Raw genomic sequence first — 15,264 nt, forward strand, 5'->3', positions numbered from 1 at the left:
TTATTTTTTTTATTTGTTTCTATTTTGAGCCTTTATTTAGCATTTTGTACCCTTTTTTTTTAATATATATATAAATATTGAAGAGGTACTTGGAGAAGGAAATGATTTTTAAAAAATGACCCCATAGAAATTAACATGTGTTAACTTCTTTGACTGTTAGCATCTTGTTAACATCTTCGACCTGAATCAGGCAAACAGTGTTGGCATGGGGAAACCATCAGGCTATAACAAACTGAGAGTATTGATAAGGACTGAAAACACATGGCTGCACCAGACACTTGTGTCATTTTACAGCTTGGCTTCAACGCTGTTCAAATGAAACGATTTTTGCCTTGAGTTGCCAAGTCCCAAAGTTTCAGTCTGGCACTTGGCAGACTGAAAGAGTTGCCTTGCTGTAGAGCAGGGGGATGCACGGACTTGTCAGTCCGTTAATTCTATGTGATCTACACTTACGTATTTTTTGTGTGTTCTAGGATAACATGTTTAATTCATGGCCCACCCAAGGTTCTTAAATGCTCCGTTTGGCCTTCAGGAATAAAAAGGCTTTCTGTTCCTGCAAGTAGGATGCTTAGCTGCTTAAAATATGTTGATACACAGTGAACCATTGCTTAAGCTACTACTCTGTAGTTCTCTTGCTGGACCATTACAGAATGACTCCTCTTGAGACACTAGCAGTAGTAAAGAAATCGTTATATCCCACTTTCTTGGGGCATGATTTGCATCTTTGTAGGAGCTGAATACAGTGGTAGTTACAGATGTCACCCCACTATTTATCACATTTTGCTATTTGAGTCCCATCTGAACTTTACTCTGACCTTAGAATCTATTGCATTGATCTGAAGGGTAGAAACCTGCTAAATTTGAGGTAGCTGAGGGTAGAAGAGGGGTAGGTAAACAGTTGAAATGTGCATGCTGATATGAGAAGTTTTTTAGATGCAATGAAACTAAATTCCTCCCCAGTGCAACTTGATCATGAAAGTAATAAAGTGAGAGAACACAACATTAACTCACCATGTTGTCCCCTGTTGAAATTACAACAGGCAAAAATGAGTAATATAACAGTCTCATAATAATGTAATTGCTTTATGCAATCATGTTTCTAGGAAACTTTTCAAAATCAAGAAAATACAAATTCATCTTCTGTTTTAATGAGCACAGGAGGAAAGTACCTTATCTTTGCAAACTTTATTAGGAAGTGAAAGCTATGTCTAGCTATAGTTAAAACAGTGCAGCAGCACATCTTAAATGAACTGTTCCAATTTGATCTTGTGCTCAAAGGCACTAATTTCTTACTACAAATTTAATAATGTGTCCAAACAAACAAAACTGAAAAAGACATGGCAAGATTAATGTGAACTCAGAGGGTTTAAAATAATTATTTAAAATTACATTTATAATCTAGATATAAAATAACTTTTACCTGGATACTTCTTTCCTTTCTGGAAAGAGAACTATGAACAAGTGAATTAGTTGACACTGTGACTGGAGGTGCTAAATGTTCTCTGGTATATTTTTTCTTAAAATGATGCATGTAGTTTAGCGTAATGGCTTCTGGTAATGATAGGGGGAAAAAACATTCTTGTATGTTTTCCGTCAATATAACTAGAAGACTACTTTTTCATCAAAGAAAGCATATTTCAAGTCTATGCAGTAGTATAAGTCTTGTCCTTTTTCTGTCTTACTGAAGACCTGATAAAATTTTCCAAGAGGAGCAGAAGTATTTGTGGAGGCAAGAAATAATGTATCTTGCAGCCTGTTTTGTTTTGGTATTACCTTTGTTTTTCTCTTTGCCTCTGCTTTTTGGTATAATCTCTCAGGTGCTCAAGCCTCTTTATCTATATCCTAGTCTCTCATACAGTTTTTTATACTCATTACTAGTATACTGAATTTGCAGGTCTACTGCTTTCTCAGTTTGGAGCAATCTCATTATCCTGGTGATTCATAACTTTCACTCGAACCTAATGGATGGAAATCAGTGATGGAGGCAACTTGTATTTCAAGTGATTCAGTAATCAGTTGAAAATGTCTCTGAAATTCTACTGAAAAACACACAGCCACTCTACAATCATTATTACCTTTATTGATGTAATTTAATGCAATGTAAGACTAATTATCCACCTATGTATGTTATTATCTTTGTAACAGTCTGAATGAATGATCTCTAAAGACTTTGTAGATGTGTCATATTACAAAATTAAGCTTTCTTAAAACTACCTGATAGTATCAGGTAATGTCTTTGTATGACTGTAAAAAGTGGGCGATGGTAGAGGAAATCTTTTTGTCAAAAAGAGAAAGAGCCCTTTGAGATGATCCATCTCATCAAAATAAGCATGACAGCCTTTAATACCCTTAATATATTCATGCCCACACATTAAAATGTTGTACATTTTTCATAATTATGTTCGGCAGTAACTGCATTTGTGTGAACTCTCTGTAAGAAAATGGAATTAATTAACCACCTGGCTTCACCTCCTGTATGAAAAGTAGCATTCCTAGACATTTTTGTGGTTGCTGGAGCATGCGTTATTTTAACTCTTCAGTAATATGAAAAAGAATCAGTTTCTTTTTTGAGAAGAGCAGTACTAATCCAAAGGTTGGATGATCTTGATTCTAAGAACTGTATAGTCTGCTCATGTTGCATACTCTCAAAACTGACTCCATTGTTATGATTGGGTAGGCACTTGGCATGCTGCAGGTTACTCAGAATGGTTCTGACATCAAAAAAAAATCTTCAGATTAAGAAAGTTACTGTATCTTGAGTTCCCAGGCTAATCTTGAAGATGGATTAGGATGAGGTCAACATACTCTTATTCTGGAATGAGACAAAATGTTCTTATGATGGAGTAACAGTATCCACAGTAAAGCAGGTCCTTTTAGGGGTAATGTTGGAAATATGGTAAGATATACCATGAATACTTTTTTGATAGAAAAAAAAAAAGCCTGTAAAAAGTAGAATGGACTGTGGGAACTTGAGTATGCCCCCCATGGGAGCCATGTTACTACTTTCTGATTGAATAAACACCCATTTCTAACATCCTTTGAGCCAGTGAAGGGGTCTCAACTTTTACACTCACTTCACAGGCTTCATATGCTAATGCCTTTTGTTCAGTGCAAAGTGAGAAGTGGGCTGCATGTATAGGTCTTCATTCAAAAACATCTCTGATGAAACCTAGCTAAAATTCTTGCTGAAACAGTAGCTTCGTTTTCTGAAAAATGCAGACTGGAACCTTATGCAAAATCCGTATTAACTTTTGAAGATGCACTGTCTTGTCTAAAGTCTGTTTACTTTCATAATGGTTTCTAAGGTTTCACATTCATGTGAACAATCTTCACAGCACCATGATTTTCAGATCCTTTTGTAGAGGTAGGGCTTTGAAAACCTTGGAAGTACCGATTGTACCACATTTAAAAGCTTTGGTAAGTCTTGGACTTCTGTCTTTGAAGTCAAGGACTTCAGCTCCTTGACCCTATGAACAGAGTTTCTAGATCAGGCCAACAGTCAGTTTAGCATAGTATCCTGTCTCTGGCTGTGGCCAACAGCTGATGTTTAGAGAAAGCGTACTGAAAAATTACAAGGATAAAGTGGTAGAGGCTTTAGATGTATCCTAAGATACATCCTAACTAAGGGTCCAGTTTCCAAGAGCGATGCTTTTGGATTCTCAGACCTCACAGTTACTTCTAGACTGTTGAGTTCAAATAGACCGTTCTTATGCATTTCCTAACTCTTACATTTGATACTTTTGATTCAGCTCTGTGAAAACATTTTGAAACAATAATTCTTCCCTGGTGACACTTCAGATTTTCTATTTCTCATTCTAATGCAGAATTAAAATAAAAAAGTATGAAATAAAAATTTTTTTTTTTTAAGCCCACAATTTAAACATGGTGCACATATTTTTTTTTTTTTTTTTTTTTTGGTCTTATTCTCTCCAGTGTGTGTCATTGTCAAATACAAGATGGTCTTGGTGCTGTAGCTTTGTCAGTTTGCTTTTTGTGTTAGGATGTGCTGTTGTCATGACTGTTAGCTGCTGTTAGATTAATTTCAGTGACACTGTTCTCTATGCTAAGGAATTCTTTTCATTTTAATTGCATGCTTACTCCTTTCTTGTCATGTCTCTTTCATTTACAGTGTCATTACTCCATGAAAAAGGCAGCCTCCTTCCTGGGTGTTGGTACAGAGAATGTTTACTTCATCAAAACAGATGAAAGGTAAGCAAGCAAAAGCCATAGCTGTGGTCTCTGAGCCTTATAAAAAATGTAGTAGTGCTGTACGTAATCAACCTATTTGAATGTAACTGAAAAAGTTTTAAATCTGTGTCCCTTAGAGGTAAGATGATACCTGAGGAACTGGAGAAACAAGTCCAGCGGGCCAGGAAAGAGGTGAGAGGGGGAGAGAAAGCATGAAGGAGAGAGGAGGAGTGTATGCAGACTGTGTGCTTGTGTCTGAGCGAAAGGAAGGGAAACAGAGAATGAATGAAGCCTTAAAAATAGGGTAGTTAATGTAACAGTGTGTTCCTTGCAGGTGCAATCTGTTTACCACAAAATTCTAGGTGCTACACTCTTATGAGGGAGAAAAATTCCATGGGGTGTTCAGTACTAATGAAAGTCCAGAGTACAATGCTGCTCTGAAGTATTTAGCACATTTCTTCTAGGATTTATTTTGCCCTTGATCCTTTTTTACGTGGATGCATTATTTGCTTTCTGTAAGCAGTAAATGAAAACTGTAGGCTTTTCAGTTAATTACAGCAGCTATTTCTCTATCCTCTGCAGTAACCAAAAGCAGTAACATATGGCTTAGTCTCTAAAACTATCGTAAAAGCTACAAATGCTAAATTTGGTCCTTTCTAGTATTGTAGCAAAAGCGTAGAGATTCTGTCCCATGTCTCTTTTCCCTCAGGGGCTTTGTCAAGTCGAAAGTCAAAGGCCAGCATTTGGAAATATACTGATGTGTGTACTTGGACATTATAACATACATTCCCACGATCTATAAGATAGCACTTACTATAGTCAACATAATTTATTTTAGAGAGCTTGGAAGACTGAATGTGCATTCCAGGGTATAGAACATCTTCTTCTGGCTTGGTTAGGCTAACCTTACTTCCAGTTAGGCTTTCTTACTTCCAGTTTGTGTATCAGAGTAGTAGGATTCAGAGCTCAGCCCTCAGTCTACGGTCTGTGAACACCAAGCAACTAGTGCACTGTCTGTGGTGTGGTTGATACCTTCCTTGGGAAACCTACTTTGTGGCTGATAGCAAGGGCAAGGCAGTCCTGTCATGCACTAGCATGGGCACAGCAGCTTTCAGTAAGATCTGATTTAGATCCATTTTCTGCCAAACAACCATGTCTTCTTTGAGTTTCTTGCTAGATAGCATAATTGTTGATATATGGTGGCCCTAGTGACCTATCAAACTCTCTTGCTTGCCTCTTTTTGTACTTTCTGTTATCTGTGGAAGACAACCTGTACTTTACTCACCTGAGCAAGCAGGGGGGAAAAAAACAGAAGACTGAAATAAATTGGAGCAAGAGGAAGCAGGCTGACAGGAGAATGAGCTCTTTGCTTTTGCAAAAACATAATTCTTGTTTATGAATAAAATAATTCTAATGGTTGTTTGCAAGAAATCTTCTGGCATTTCTGGTTTAAAAAAGGTCAATCTCAGTATGGTGCTCTGCAATTTAAAAACAAATGTTCTATATTAAAATGCTCTGCTTACAGGAAAACACTGTTTCACTTGCATTTTAAGGGAAATAACGGGTATATTGGAAGGTTTTCATTTCATCAGAGCTTCAGTAAATGTGTCTGTCCTTGATAAAGTGCTACTTTACAACTTTTACAGAAAGACACTTCAGTGAATTACAGTAAATATTCTAATGACTCTAGACAACAGAGGATATATTTGCTAGTGACAGGAACACAAAATGATTCTGACTCTGAATAGCAAGAATGTTAGGTCTCTTTTTAGAGAATTTAGTCAGGAAGATTTATTTAACTATATTGTCAAGAAGAATAAAAATTTAATTCCCTTCTTTTTGGGAAAAATGTAATGGTAACAATCTTTGAAATTTATAGAGATCCTAGATTTGTCCCCATACTCAGTCATGTTACCTACTGGCTGCTGGGGGACCTTTGACTTTGATGTATTTGTGGAAGAAAATTGATAAGAACACTAACAGAAACTAGGTTCAGCACATACATCTTTGCCTCACTTGCAAGCGTTTTGTACTTGAGCTTTCGGGCTGGTTTGTAAGTTTGATTGACTTTTGTGGTAGGTTGTGCTAGGAATGAATGACCAAGATGTGAATTGTAGGCTGGTAATTCTTTGTGAATGTATGGGATTAAATGAAATCCATTCCAAGGTTATTTTTCACTGCTTTAGCAATTTGTAAAGAGATTTTAAAATACCAACAAATCATAATTATGTACCATTCTAACAGGGCTCTTTTAAAGAAATGTAAAACTGACAGAGTGTAAACGTGACTCAAGCCTGTCTGTCTTCTCTGTAGCAGATGTTTAAAAGAGGGCTCAGATTTCAGCTGAAGATACCTGAGACTTGTGTAGAGTCTGATTTTTTCAGCTGATGTCTGATTTCAGTGAAGGTACAATAAGTTACATCAGCAGAGAGACTTACATCATCTGAGATCTTTATTTCACTGCAAATGAACTCTAGGTATCCCAGATTGCACGATTTAATAACAACTTTTGTGCCTCTTCAGTAACTGCGTTGTGCTGTCGGCCAGAAGCTGAAACATGCAGGGAAGTTCCTTCACCATGCAGCTACTCGCAAGTGGGACGGCACAGTCACTGCTAGAGCTGATACCCTCAGTTTCATGGAGATGTTACAGACTCCACCAGTTCTTTCCATTATTTCATCTTCTGGTTCTAAGCAGGCACAGGCACATCTATCTGCAAGGGTACATGGCCTAGTCTGTTCCTAAGTGTAATTGCATCCCTGCTATTAGTTGAATGGGAAAGCAATGAGCAAAGCCATTGAAACCAAAATGGATGGCTTATGGTGGTTGTCTGAGACTGCAACTTGACTGTTTAACCTTAAAACTGTCTGAGATTTCTAGTGGTTTCTCTCCTAACATTCTACAGCCCTTCATGTTTTCTAGACATGGGTAGGAGCAAGAGAATAGCGATTTGCTGTAGATCAGGCAGGGGGTTCAGACAGCGTTGACTGTCCCAGTTGCAGTATGTGATAGTGCTGCTGAAGGCAAATCATGTTCCCTAACTTAAAGTTCCTCTTCACCAAGCAGAGAATAGGAGCATTGTAGAGACAACTCAGGTGAAAACCCTAGAGGGATGCGCCCTTTCCTTGCATGGGTAGCCTGCTGGCTGAACTAGTAGCTTTATTTCATTCAGCAGAATGGCAGCAAATAGGTAGTAAAATGTGGAATGAAAAGCAGCGTATAAAGAGAGATGTCAACTATCTGGTATGTTTTGGTCTTGACAAAACTAGCATCTGTCAAAACAGCTGGTGAAGTCTGCCCTGGGATGGTTTTAACTGGAAATGGAAAATGCCTTTTTTAAGAAGAGTCAGCACTTTTAAATGCGGTGCCTTCTGCTGGGAAACTAAAATTTAGACTGTTACATCTTTGCCCTACATTCCTAGACCTTTTTATACTGTAACTCCACAGGTATACTGGAGGAGATGAGCAGTGCAAATGACAATTTTTTGTATTGAATCCTATTGCAGGGGTCAGCACCATTTCTTGTCTGTGCTACAGCAGGCACAACAGTGCTGGGAGCATTTGATCCTCTGGATAAAATTGCCGATATCTGTGAAAAGTATGGCCTCTGGCTTCATGTTGACGTGAGTTTGTATACTGTGCAGTTTTGTTTAGCATTGCTTTTTTATAATTGCTAATTTCCTTTGACTGTTGATGTTTCTTTATAGAAGCAAGTTGGGTTCTAATAACCCCTCCTTCCCTTTTTTGTGCTTCGAGACCGTAACCAGAGAGTTCTGGTTTGTCTCTGTTATGTGTGCTGAAACATGGCAAATAGCTTGGTTGTGACAAGCTATTATTTTGTCATTGTTGGGTTATATTTAAAAATTACTTTAAAATCCATTTCTTTCTACCTCCTAAAAATATTTCAAGGGTGATTATATATAAATCTAACTTAAGTTTCTTTCCACATTCTGTTGGAAAATGGACGCATTATAATTGTGGTGTATGGCTCATACAGGTTAAAGTAAACATGTATTTCTGACTCAACCAATCATAAATTATTCATATTTTCATACACGTTTGAGTTTCCTGTAGATCTCTCCATGTTTTCCTACATTGTTCAGAAATTTTTCTTTTCTCATTTCTTTATAATTTTAGGTTTGGATATTAAAATCCATTCGTGAATCTTTTTGGAATAGTCATTGAGACTTTTTATTACCAGAAAGAGTCAGCTGTAAATGTATTTTTCTAAAACTAGATCTCTTCATATTTTCTAAAATTTATCACTCCAATGCCAACAATCAATAATGGCAAGATTAAAAGCTATAGAGCAGTGAGAGAATCTGGAGCAACATTAATGGAGATGTTTAGACTTCCTCTAAATTTTTGAGGAGTTTATTTAATATTGAGAATCTAAAGAAAAAGCCTGGTTTCTTGTTGAATGATTTACATGTTATGCAGTCTGAGTTATAGTAAGTGACTGCTGCTTTTTAGGCCAGCTGTAACTTTGGAGGAAAAAAAGATACAGTACAATTAAAACAAACATTAGAACCCAGGACAAGTTCTGTCTAATTCAGGGCTCTGCGTATCGTTGATGGAAATCAGGATTACCTACTGCAAATGGTCTCAAGAGCTGTTCATAACAATATCTTATATGAATGTCAGTGGTGTTGTTTCCAGATTTACACTAATGTATCTCATTTCAGAATATTTTCTGATCCCCAGAATTGATATATTTGCCTTAGGGGGACTCTTTATTAAGGACAAAATGATAAAGCTCATGATTCTTAGGAAGGGCAAAAGGTAGAATGTCAACATAAAATCACTGGGCTTCAGGAAGATAAATTTCGATAAAGTCAAGTAGTTGATAAGCTCTCACATGGAGACAAATCTGAAGAGGAAAGGGGAGTTAAGGAAAAGTTGTTTAAAGAATATAAACCCAATATAAAACCCAGTAATAAGCCCAAACTGTCTCAGCAATCAAGCCATTTAACAACGTAAGTGCAGAGACTATAACCAGGCTCCTTTTGTGCATATTACAGTATTCATACATGCATTCCAATTGCTTATTGCATTCTATCATACATCTAGGACTTGTTTTGCACCGTCAATATGCACTTAAGCTCCAACACTTAAGCATATCATGTATTGTGTTCATTTAGCTTTAAATAATATCTATGAGTATTTCTTCCCTGCTGGTCCTTACTTTGACTTCCCCCCCACATGGCTAGTCGAGTACAGAAAATTGGGTTTGACCTGTTAGCCTGTGCTTAGGTAGTTAGTTTAATCACACTGCAAACACTGTAATTCCCATTGTTCATCTGTAAGTGTGGCTTGTTGCGTATGTAACTTGCTAAGTTTTTAATACCTGCTTTATACCTACTTACCAATTACACTGCCTGGGACACAGATTATAATCTTTGTTTTGAGCTGCCCTGCATTGCTCTTAGCTAAATGTGTAGTAAACAAAATGTGTCAATCTATTTTGATCAATATACCTTCCTTCTGTAGCCTCATGGGTGGAAAAGAAGTAGTTAACTTTATCGTGTCTTTGCCATATCTCAAGAGGAAGCCAGAGAAACATGCTAAACTGCAGCTGTGGTAGTGAGTGAAAACCTGTCTGGAAAATCGTACCCAGAGAGCAATTACCAGGAGTTCACTGCTGATAGGGCAGAAATTTTGAGCGGGATTCCACAAAGGTCCATCCTAGATTAGAAGTTATTTGGTAGACTCATTAATAATAACTTGGATGAAAAAAAAAAATACACTGACTAGATTTGAAAATGACATAAAATTGCTGCAAGTGGCAGTGGGAGGACAGGATTAGAAATTAAAGAGATCTTGACAGTTTAGAGAAAAAAGTGGAAAAACTAGGTTACAATTCAATAAACAGAGCTCTAAGTTTAAGCTGTAATAATCAACTGCACAAACATAGGCTGGGGATTGCTGGCTAGACAGCAGATCTTCAGAAAAAAACATCTGGAGTTTACAGTACATCACAAATCCATGATCGTAAGCATTTTCAAATGGCGTTAAATGACTTTCAGAATTGAATAAAAAAGATAGATAAAATAATTCTTTCTTTCTGCTCGGGCCTTAGGCTGCTTTATGTAGATTGTGTCCAAATAAAAAGCTGCATTTCAAGAAGCTTAAGGATCTACAGGAGAAAGATTAGAAAACAGTAAAGCAGTGAGGATAAACAGGAACACATCTAGAAATTATGACCAATGAAGAAAGATTGAAAGCACTGATGTTATTTAAACTAGAAGAGACAATGAGACAATACATAATAGCCTACAGATGATTTCAGAGCTGCTGAAAAGAAGAAAAGGAATAATCTGTTCCCCTGACCATTGCAGGTATGACAAGAGGTAACACTGCGTAGGATTGACACTTCAAATCAATAGGATTGTTACCGTTAAATGCAAATTAAGTGGTTAATTTATGCAGCCTCTATTATTAGAGGTCTTTAAAAACAGACAGAGCCACTGATCCTAAGACTTCTTGGGTACCTTCTTATTTGTGTTTGTTTGTTTTAGTCAGCCCTGGATCTCTAAGCACTTGGTCTTTTTAACTGGGTAAAAATGTGGAAGCAGCAATTGCTGGTGTCTCTCTTCACATTTTTTTAACTTCAGTGCTTTTCACAAGCTGTGTGTTCGTTGATTAATAACCTCTAGAAAAGACAAGTGTTTGACAGAAGTGAGTATGGCTGATGGTGCCTTTGGGATTGGCACACTGTTATAACGACCACTTGAGCGCCTTTCTAGTCCTGTTTTTCAGAGCTAGTGTGAAAATGTCTATGTTATCAAATACTTTTGGATGCAAATTTTATAAAGCATTATTATATCTCAGTGGGTTTCTTATGAATTGTGAAAGTCGGGGAATAATGTAACATGGCTGTTTTGACTACTGCATCATATTATGTGGAGAGTGAAATTTGTCTATGAGGCTTCACAGCCTCTGGTGGGTGAAATCTGATCCTTGCAGAGAATTCATGGATGTGAATCACCTTCCCTGACTCTACTTGCCCAGAAATTAAACTTGTGTAATATAAAACTTGCTGCTTGAGTTCCTTCTATAGTCCATGGAAAGAGGTATCTGCAAATGGTGTCACCCAAAGACAGGTACCTAGAATAGATGAGGTGACACTCAATAAGGAGTTTCAGTGGAGAGTTCCTCACTAAAGAGGCAGCCTAAATGGGTTTTAGACCACACACTTAGTTCTTAGATGACGTCAGGGAGATGTGAGTGAATCTTACTCCATTTTAACATTAGTTGGATTGCTGGTAACAAAAATGCTGCTATTGCGTACTCACTGACTTTGCTTTTCATATCCAAACTCTGGAAAATCTGACCCTGGACTCTGCAATTGGCAGAGGTTATTGTTCTCTACTGTTTCACTTGTGAATGGCTCAGAAAGGAAACAGCTATCAGGAAGAAGGTATGCAAAATGGGCCTTTATGCTCTTATTTCTTAGGTTTAGGCTAGGGCAAAGGAAGCACCCCTGATCCAGTATCAGGAATTGGTCTGGTTAGCAAGTACATCAGTTCATGTCATTGCTTATGTGGAAGGGACAGTGCAATTTGTGGCTCCCACAGTAGCACAAACCCATCAGCTCCTCCATTTTAAGCATAGCCCCAGGTTGACATCTTTATTTCAATACATGATGCTAAAGGCAAAATGTAGCCCATTGACATGTAGTAAACTAAGTTTTAAGTGAGATAAAGCATCTTCAGAAATTACTAGTTGAAGTGTTATCAAAAGGATCTTATACAAATAATATTGTCTTGGCTCTATAAATGTTCCAACAGGCTTCTTGGGGAGGCTCGGCTTTGATATCAAGAAAGCATTGCAGACTTCTTCATGGCATCCACAGGTCAGTGGTCAGTTCAGTTCATGGACATACTTGCCAGGGACTGAGATGGAAGTTGTGTGGCCTTTTGGCATCTACAACATCTGCATTTTCCGAAACACATGTTATTATTAGTTGGAGAGATTTCAGAACCTCTGTGTGTATGTGTGTGTGTGTCTGTGTGTGTGTGAAAGGGAAATCCTGATTGGATTGTGTTTGGCCACTTTTGATTCTCTAGTACTCATTATTACAGGTGCAAGTTCCACCTCTCTTTCTCCATTTATTTATTTCACAGGGCAGATTCTGTTGCCTGGAATCCCCACAAAATGCTACTGGCAGGAATCCAGTGCTGTGCTCTTCTGGTGAAAGACAACTCTGTAAGTCCTCCTGTCCTTAAGTGCAGTAGGCTGACATTGCTGTAACATGGAAATGAAAATTATGAGAAAACAACTGCAAGTGCAAAGGCTGAATGATAGAACTTTGAATTCCACCACAAAATTAGTAAGTGATGAGTAAGAGAGCAGGGTCCAACCAATCCAAGTCACTGTACTCACCAGTGGTCAAATCTTGCAGCTGCTGCACTTGGTAGTTAACTTTTGTACACGACTTGCATTCAGGATTGAGTATTTGTCACCTGGGCTTGCAGCACTTAAGCACTGAGCTCATCAACGTCTTAGAATAGCTGTCATCCACTGGGACTGCATTAGTACTGCATCTCTGTTTAAAGTAGACAGAGGTCCTCTTTGCATCCCCTTTACATGGGTGCACTAGAGTGGGAAAGGGGAGAGAGAGAAAGAAGAGACAGATCATATGCAGGTAAAGGTGCTGAGCCTTCTTTCCTCACTCTACTAGTTCTTCCTCATTGCCAGGGTTATTGAGGCTTTCCAAAAGCCATGACTAATTAAAATGACTAGCAAGCAAACAACAGATATCTGATCTCAAGTGACACAAAAGCGAGATGAGTTTGCAATGTGGTAAAACTACCTGCTTATATCTTTGTGAAATTCTTCTATCTTAATATAGAAATCAGTAAGAGGTCAATTATTTCAAGCCCCATTTTAAACTTAGCTCTATTAAAACTTATCCTTGTTGTCTGCCATCAGGTGTGAGTTTTAGCTTACATTTAATAGGTTATGAATGACTGAACATCATAAAGATATGGAGCCCCTGAGGTTTACGTCACTATTTTGTGGCCATGGTTTGTAAATCACTTTTATAAATCTCTGTCAAAACAGCTGATAGTTTCTATTCAGCTGCTAGTAGTTAGCTATCCATGTAACTGGTTACTAACTTCTGGTAGTAAGAACTGATGAGGACCAAAGAGCATAGATGTTAACCAGTGCTCTCTTGACACTGATTACCCCAGGTCAGGGGTGAGATATGATGAGATAGCAAGATATGGGTTTGATGGCTGGACTGTTAGGTGGATAAGGAAGTAGCTGAATAGTTGCATCCAAAGCATTGCAGCCAATGGTTCACTTTTGAAGTAGAAACCAGTTATGAGTGGTGTCTCTTAAGGGTCCATAGTGGGATCAATACTATTTAGTATCTTTACCAATGACATGGACAGTGGGATTGAGTGCACCCTTAGCAAGCTTCCAGTGGCACCAAGCTGAGTGGTGCAGTTAATAACTTGAGGGAAGGGATGCCATCCAGAGGGACCTGGACAGGCTGGAGGAATTAGACTCCAGGACTACCTGTCCATTCCTTTATCATTATTCCAGGATGACAAACAAGCAGAATGAAGTTATTGACTAAGATTAGTGTTGTGTCTTAATTGCAGGCTTGGGAAGAATTCAGTGCTATGTTTTTAACTAATGAGGCCCAATACATAGATATAGCCCCAGATAATGATTAGACTACTTCGGCTACATAGTGGAAATTTTTCAGGAAGAAAGAGGGAAGAAATGGAGAGGAATGAAATATTCTAGCTGCTCTGGAATTTAGAGCCACTTTACAAACATCGTTCCAACATCAGGGCTCTGGCAGCCTTGCTGTATTCTCCTTCCATGGAGTGTAATGTCTGGTAGAGCAATCCTATTCCACTTCTGAATCACAGCTAGGCAATGTTGTGCTGGAAGTACTTGTACAACTGAATCCTAGACTGTTGCGGGGTGAAAACACAAGTATTACTGATCATATACTCAGATCCTGTTGTACAGTGAGACACATTCTGGGAAGTACAAGAATTCTCTGTATGGGGAAGAAAAGGTGTTCTCTTTAATTCCTGGAAAATTGGCACTTAGGTGTTTTGCGTATGTGCCAGTAGTCTTTACATGCAAACAGATACACATACAAATTTGAATACTTTTGTGTCAGCTTTGTGAAAGTGTTGGAATATAAATTCTTAAGAAAAAAAATCAGATGCATATTTAAGATACTTTGGCAGAAAATCCTTGCTTCACTTTAATTATCTCCATACCAGAACAGGCAGCTGAATCCAGTTTCTTATTAAAAATGCTGTTTGCACATCAGTAAGAGAAGGAAAGAGTATGTGTATTGGTTTCTCACTTTGGAGCTTGTTCCACTGCTCTTAAATTACATTGCTGTATTACTTATTGCTGCCGATGAAGCAAGCATTTATATGTGAACATAATTCCTTCACACTGGGGTTAGGGTGCGTCAGTGGGAGCTGCAAGGGCTCGGCACATATTGCTCTGTTAGTGAATGTTCAAGGAGCCTCAGGTAGTTTCTGAAGTGGTGAATTCTGCAGGAAGTCAGAGCAGCAAAATGTTAAACATAGATGTTAAGTCCCATTTATGAATCAAGCCCTACCTCCCTTTGAAGGTCTGATGAAAGAAGTTTTGTTGGCCTGTCTTCTCATTTGAGGTCCATTTGGAACTGTGAATTACCTCAGGATTAGGGTTAGGTAATTATAAGTGGACAAACAATCCCCTTCAGTTTTTCATTCTCTTTGTTGTTTTGGTGGGGTTTTTTTTTTTGTGTGTATTCGTCTGGTGGTTTCTCTTTTTTTAGCTACATAGCATCACTAAAGCTATGTGGTTTGGTAGTGTTAACAGGCTTAAAACATTGCAGCTAGATTATTAGAATGAAACATTGTATTGAAATATTTTCCTATACAGATTAAAGAAAACAAAAAAGATAAACTGCAGTGAAATGCTGATAAAAGAGTATTTTCCAGCCTTAGTGAAACAAAATTGGAATGATTTCCAAAGAAGGTAGAGATAGAAAAGAGAAATATGTTTCACTTGATTAGAAGGGAGAAGCATTTTCACCAAAGGGAA

The 15,264-nt window shown here is 37.9% G+C and overlaps 1 protein-coding gene across 1 annotated transcript in view; it reads left to right on the forward strand.

Moving 5' to 3' along the window:
* Positions 1-15,264, forward strand: part of GADL1 (glutamate decarboxylase-like 1) — a gene marked incomplete at its 3' end in the record, with an annotated part of 35,007 nt that overhangs the window by 6,878 nt on the left and 12,865 nt on the right. The window contains exons 6-10 of the mRNA XM_010021815.1: positions 4,130-4,209; positions 4,326-4,380; positions 7,695-7,811; positions 11,979-12,043; positions 12,315-12,396. Of these exons, the coding sequence (XP_010020117.1) occupies positions 4,130-4,209; positions 4,326-4,380; positions 7,695-7,811; positions 11,979-12,043; positions 12,315-12,396 (399 nt within the window). The remainder of the gene's footprint in view (positions 1-4,129; positions 4,210-4,325; positions 4,381-7,694; positions 7,812-11,978; positions 12,044-12,314; positions 12,397-15,264) is intronic.

The sequence above is a fragment of the Nestor notabilis genome, unplaced genomic scaffold, assembly GCF_000696875.1.
Source record: "Nestor notabilis isolate BGI_N333 unplaced genomic scaffold, ASM69687v1 scaffold8879, whole genome shotgun sequence".
In the NCBI taxonomy this organism is placed as follows: domain Eukaryota; kingdom Metazoa; phylum Chordata; class Aves; order Psittaciformes; family Psittacidae; genus Nestor; species Nestor notabilis.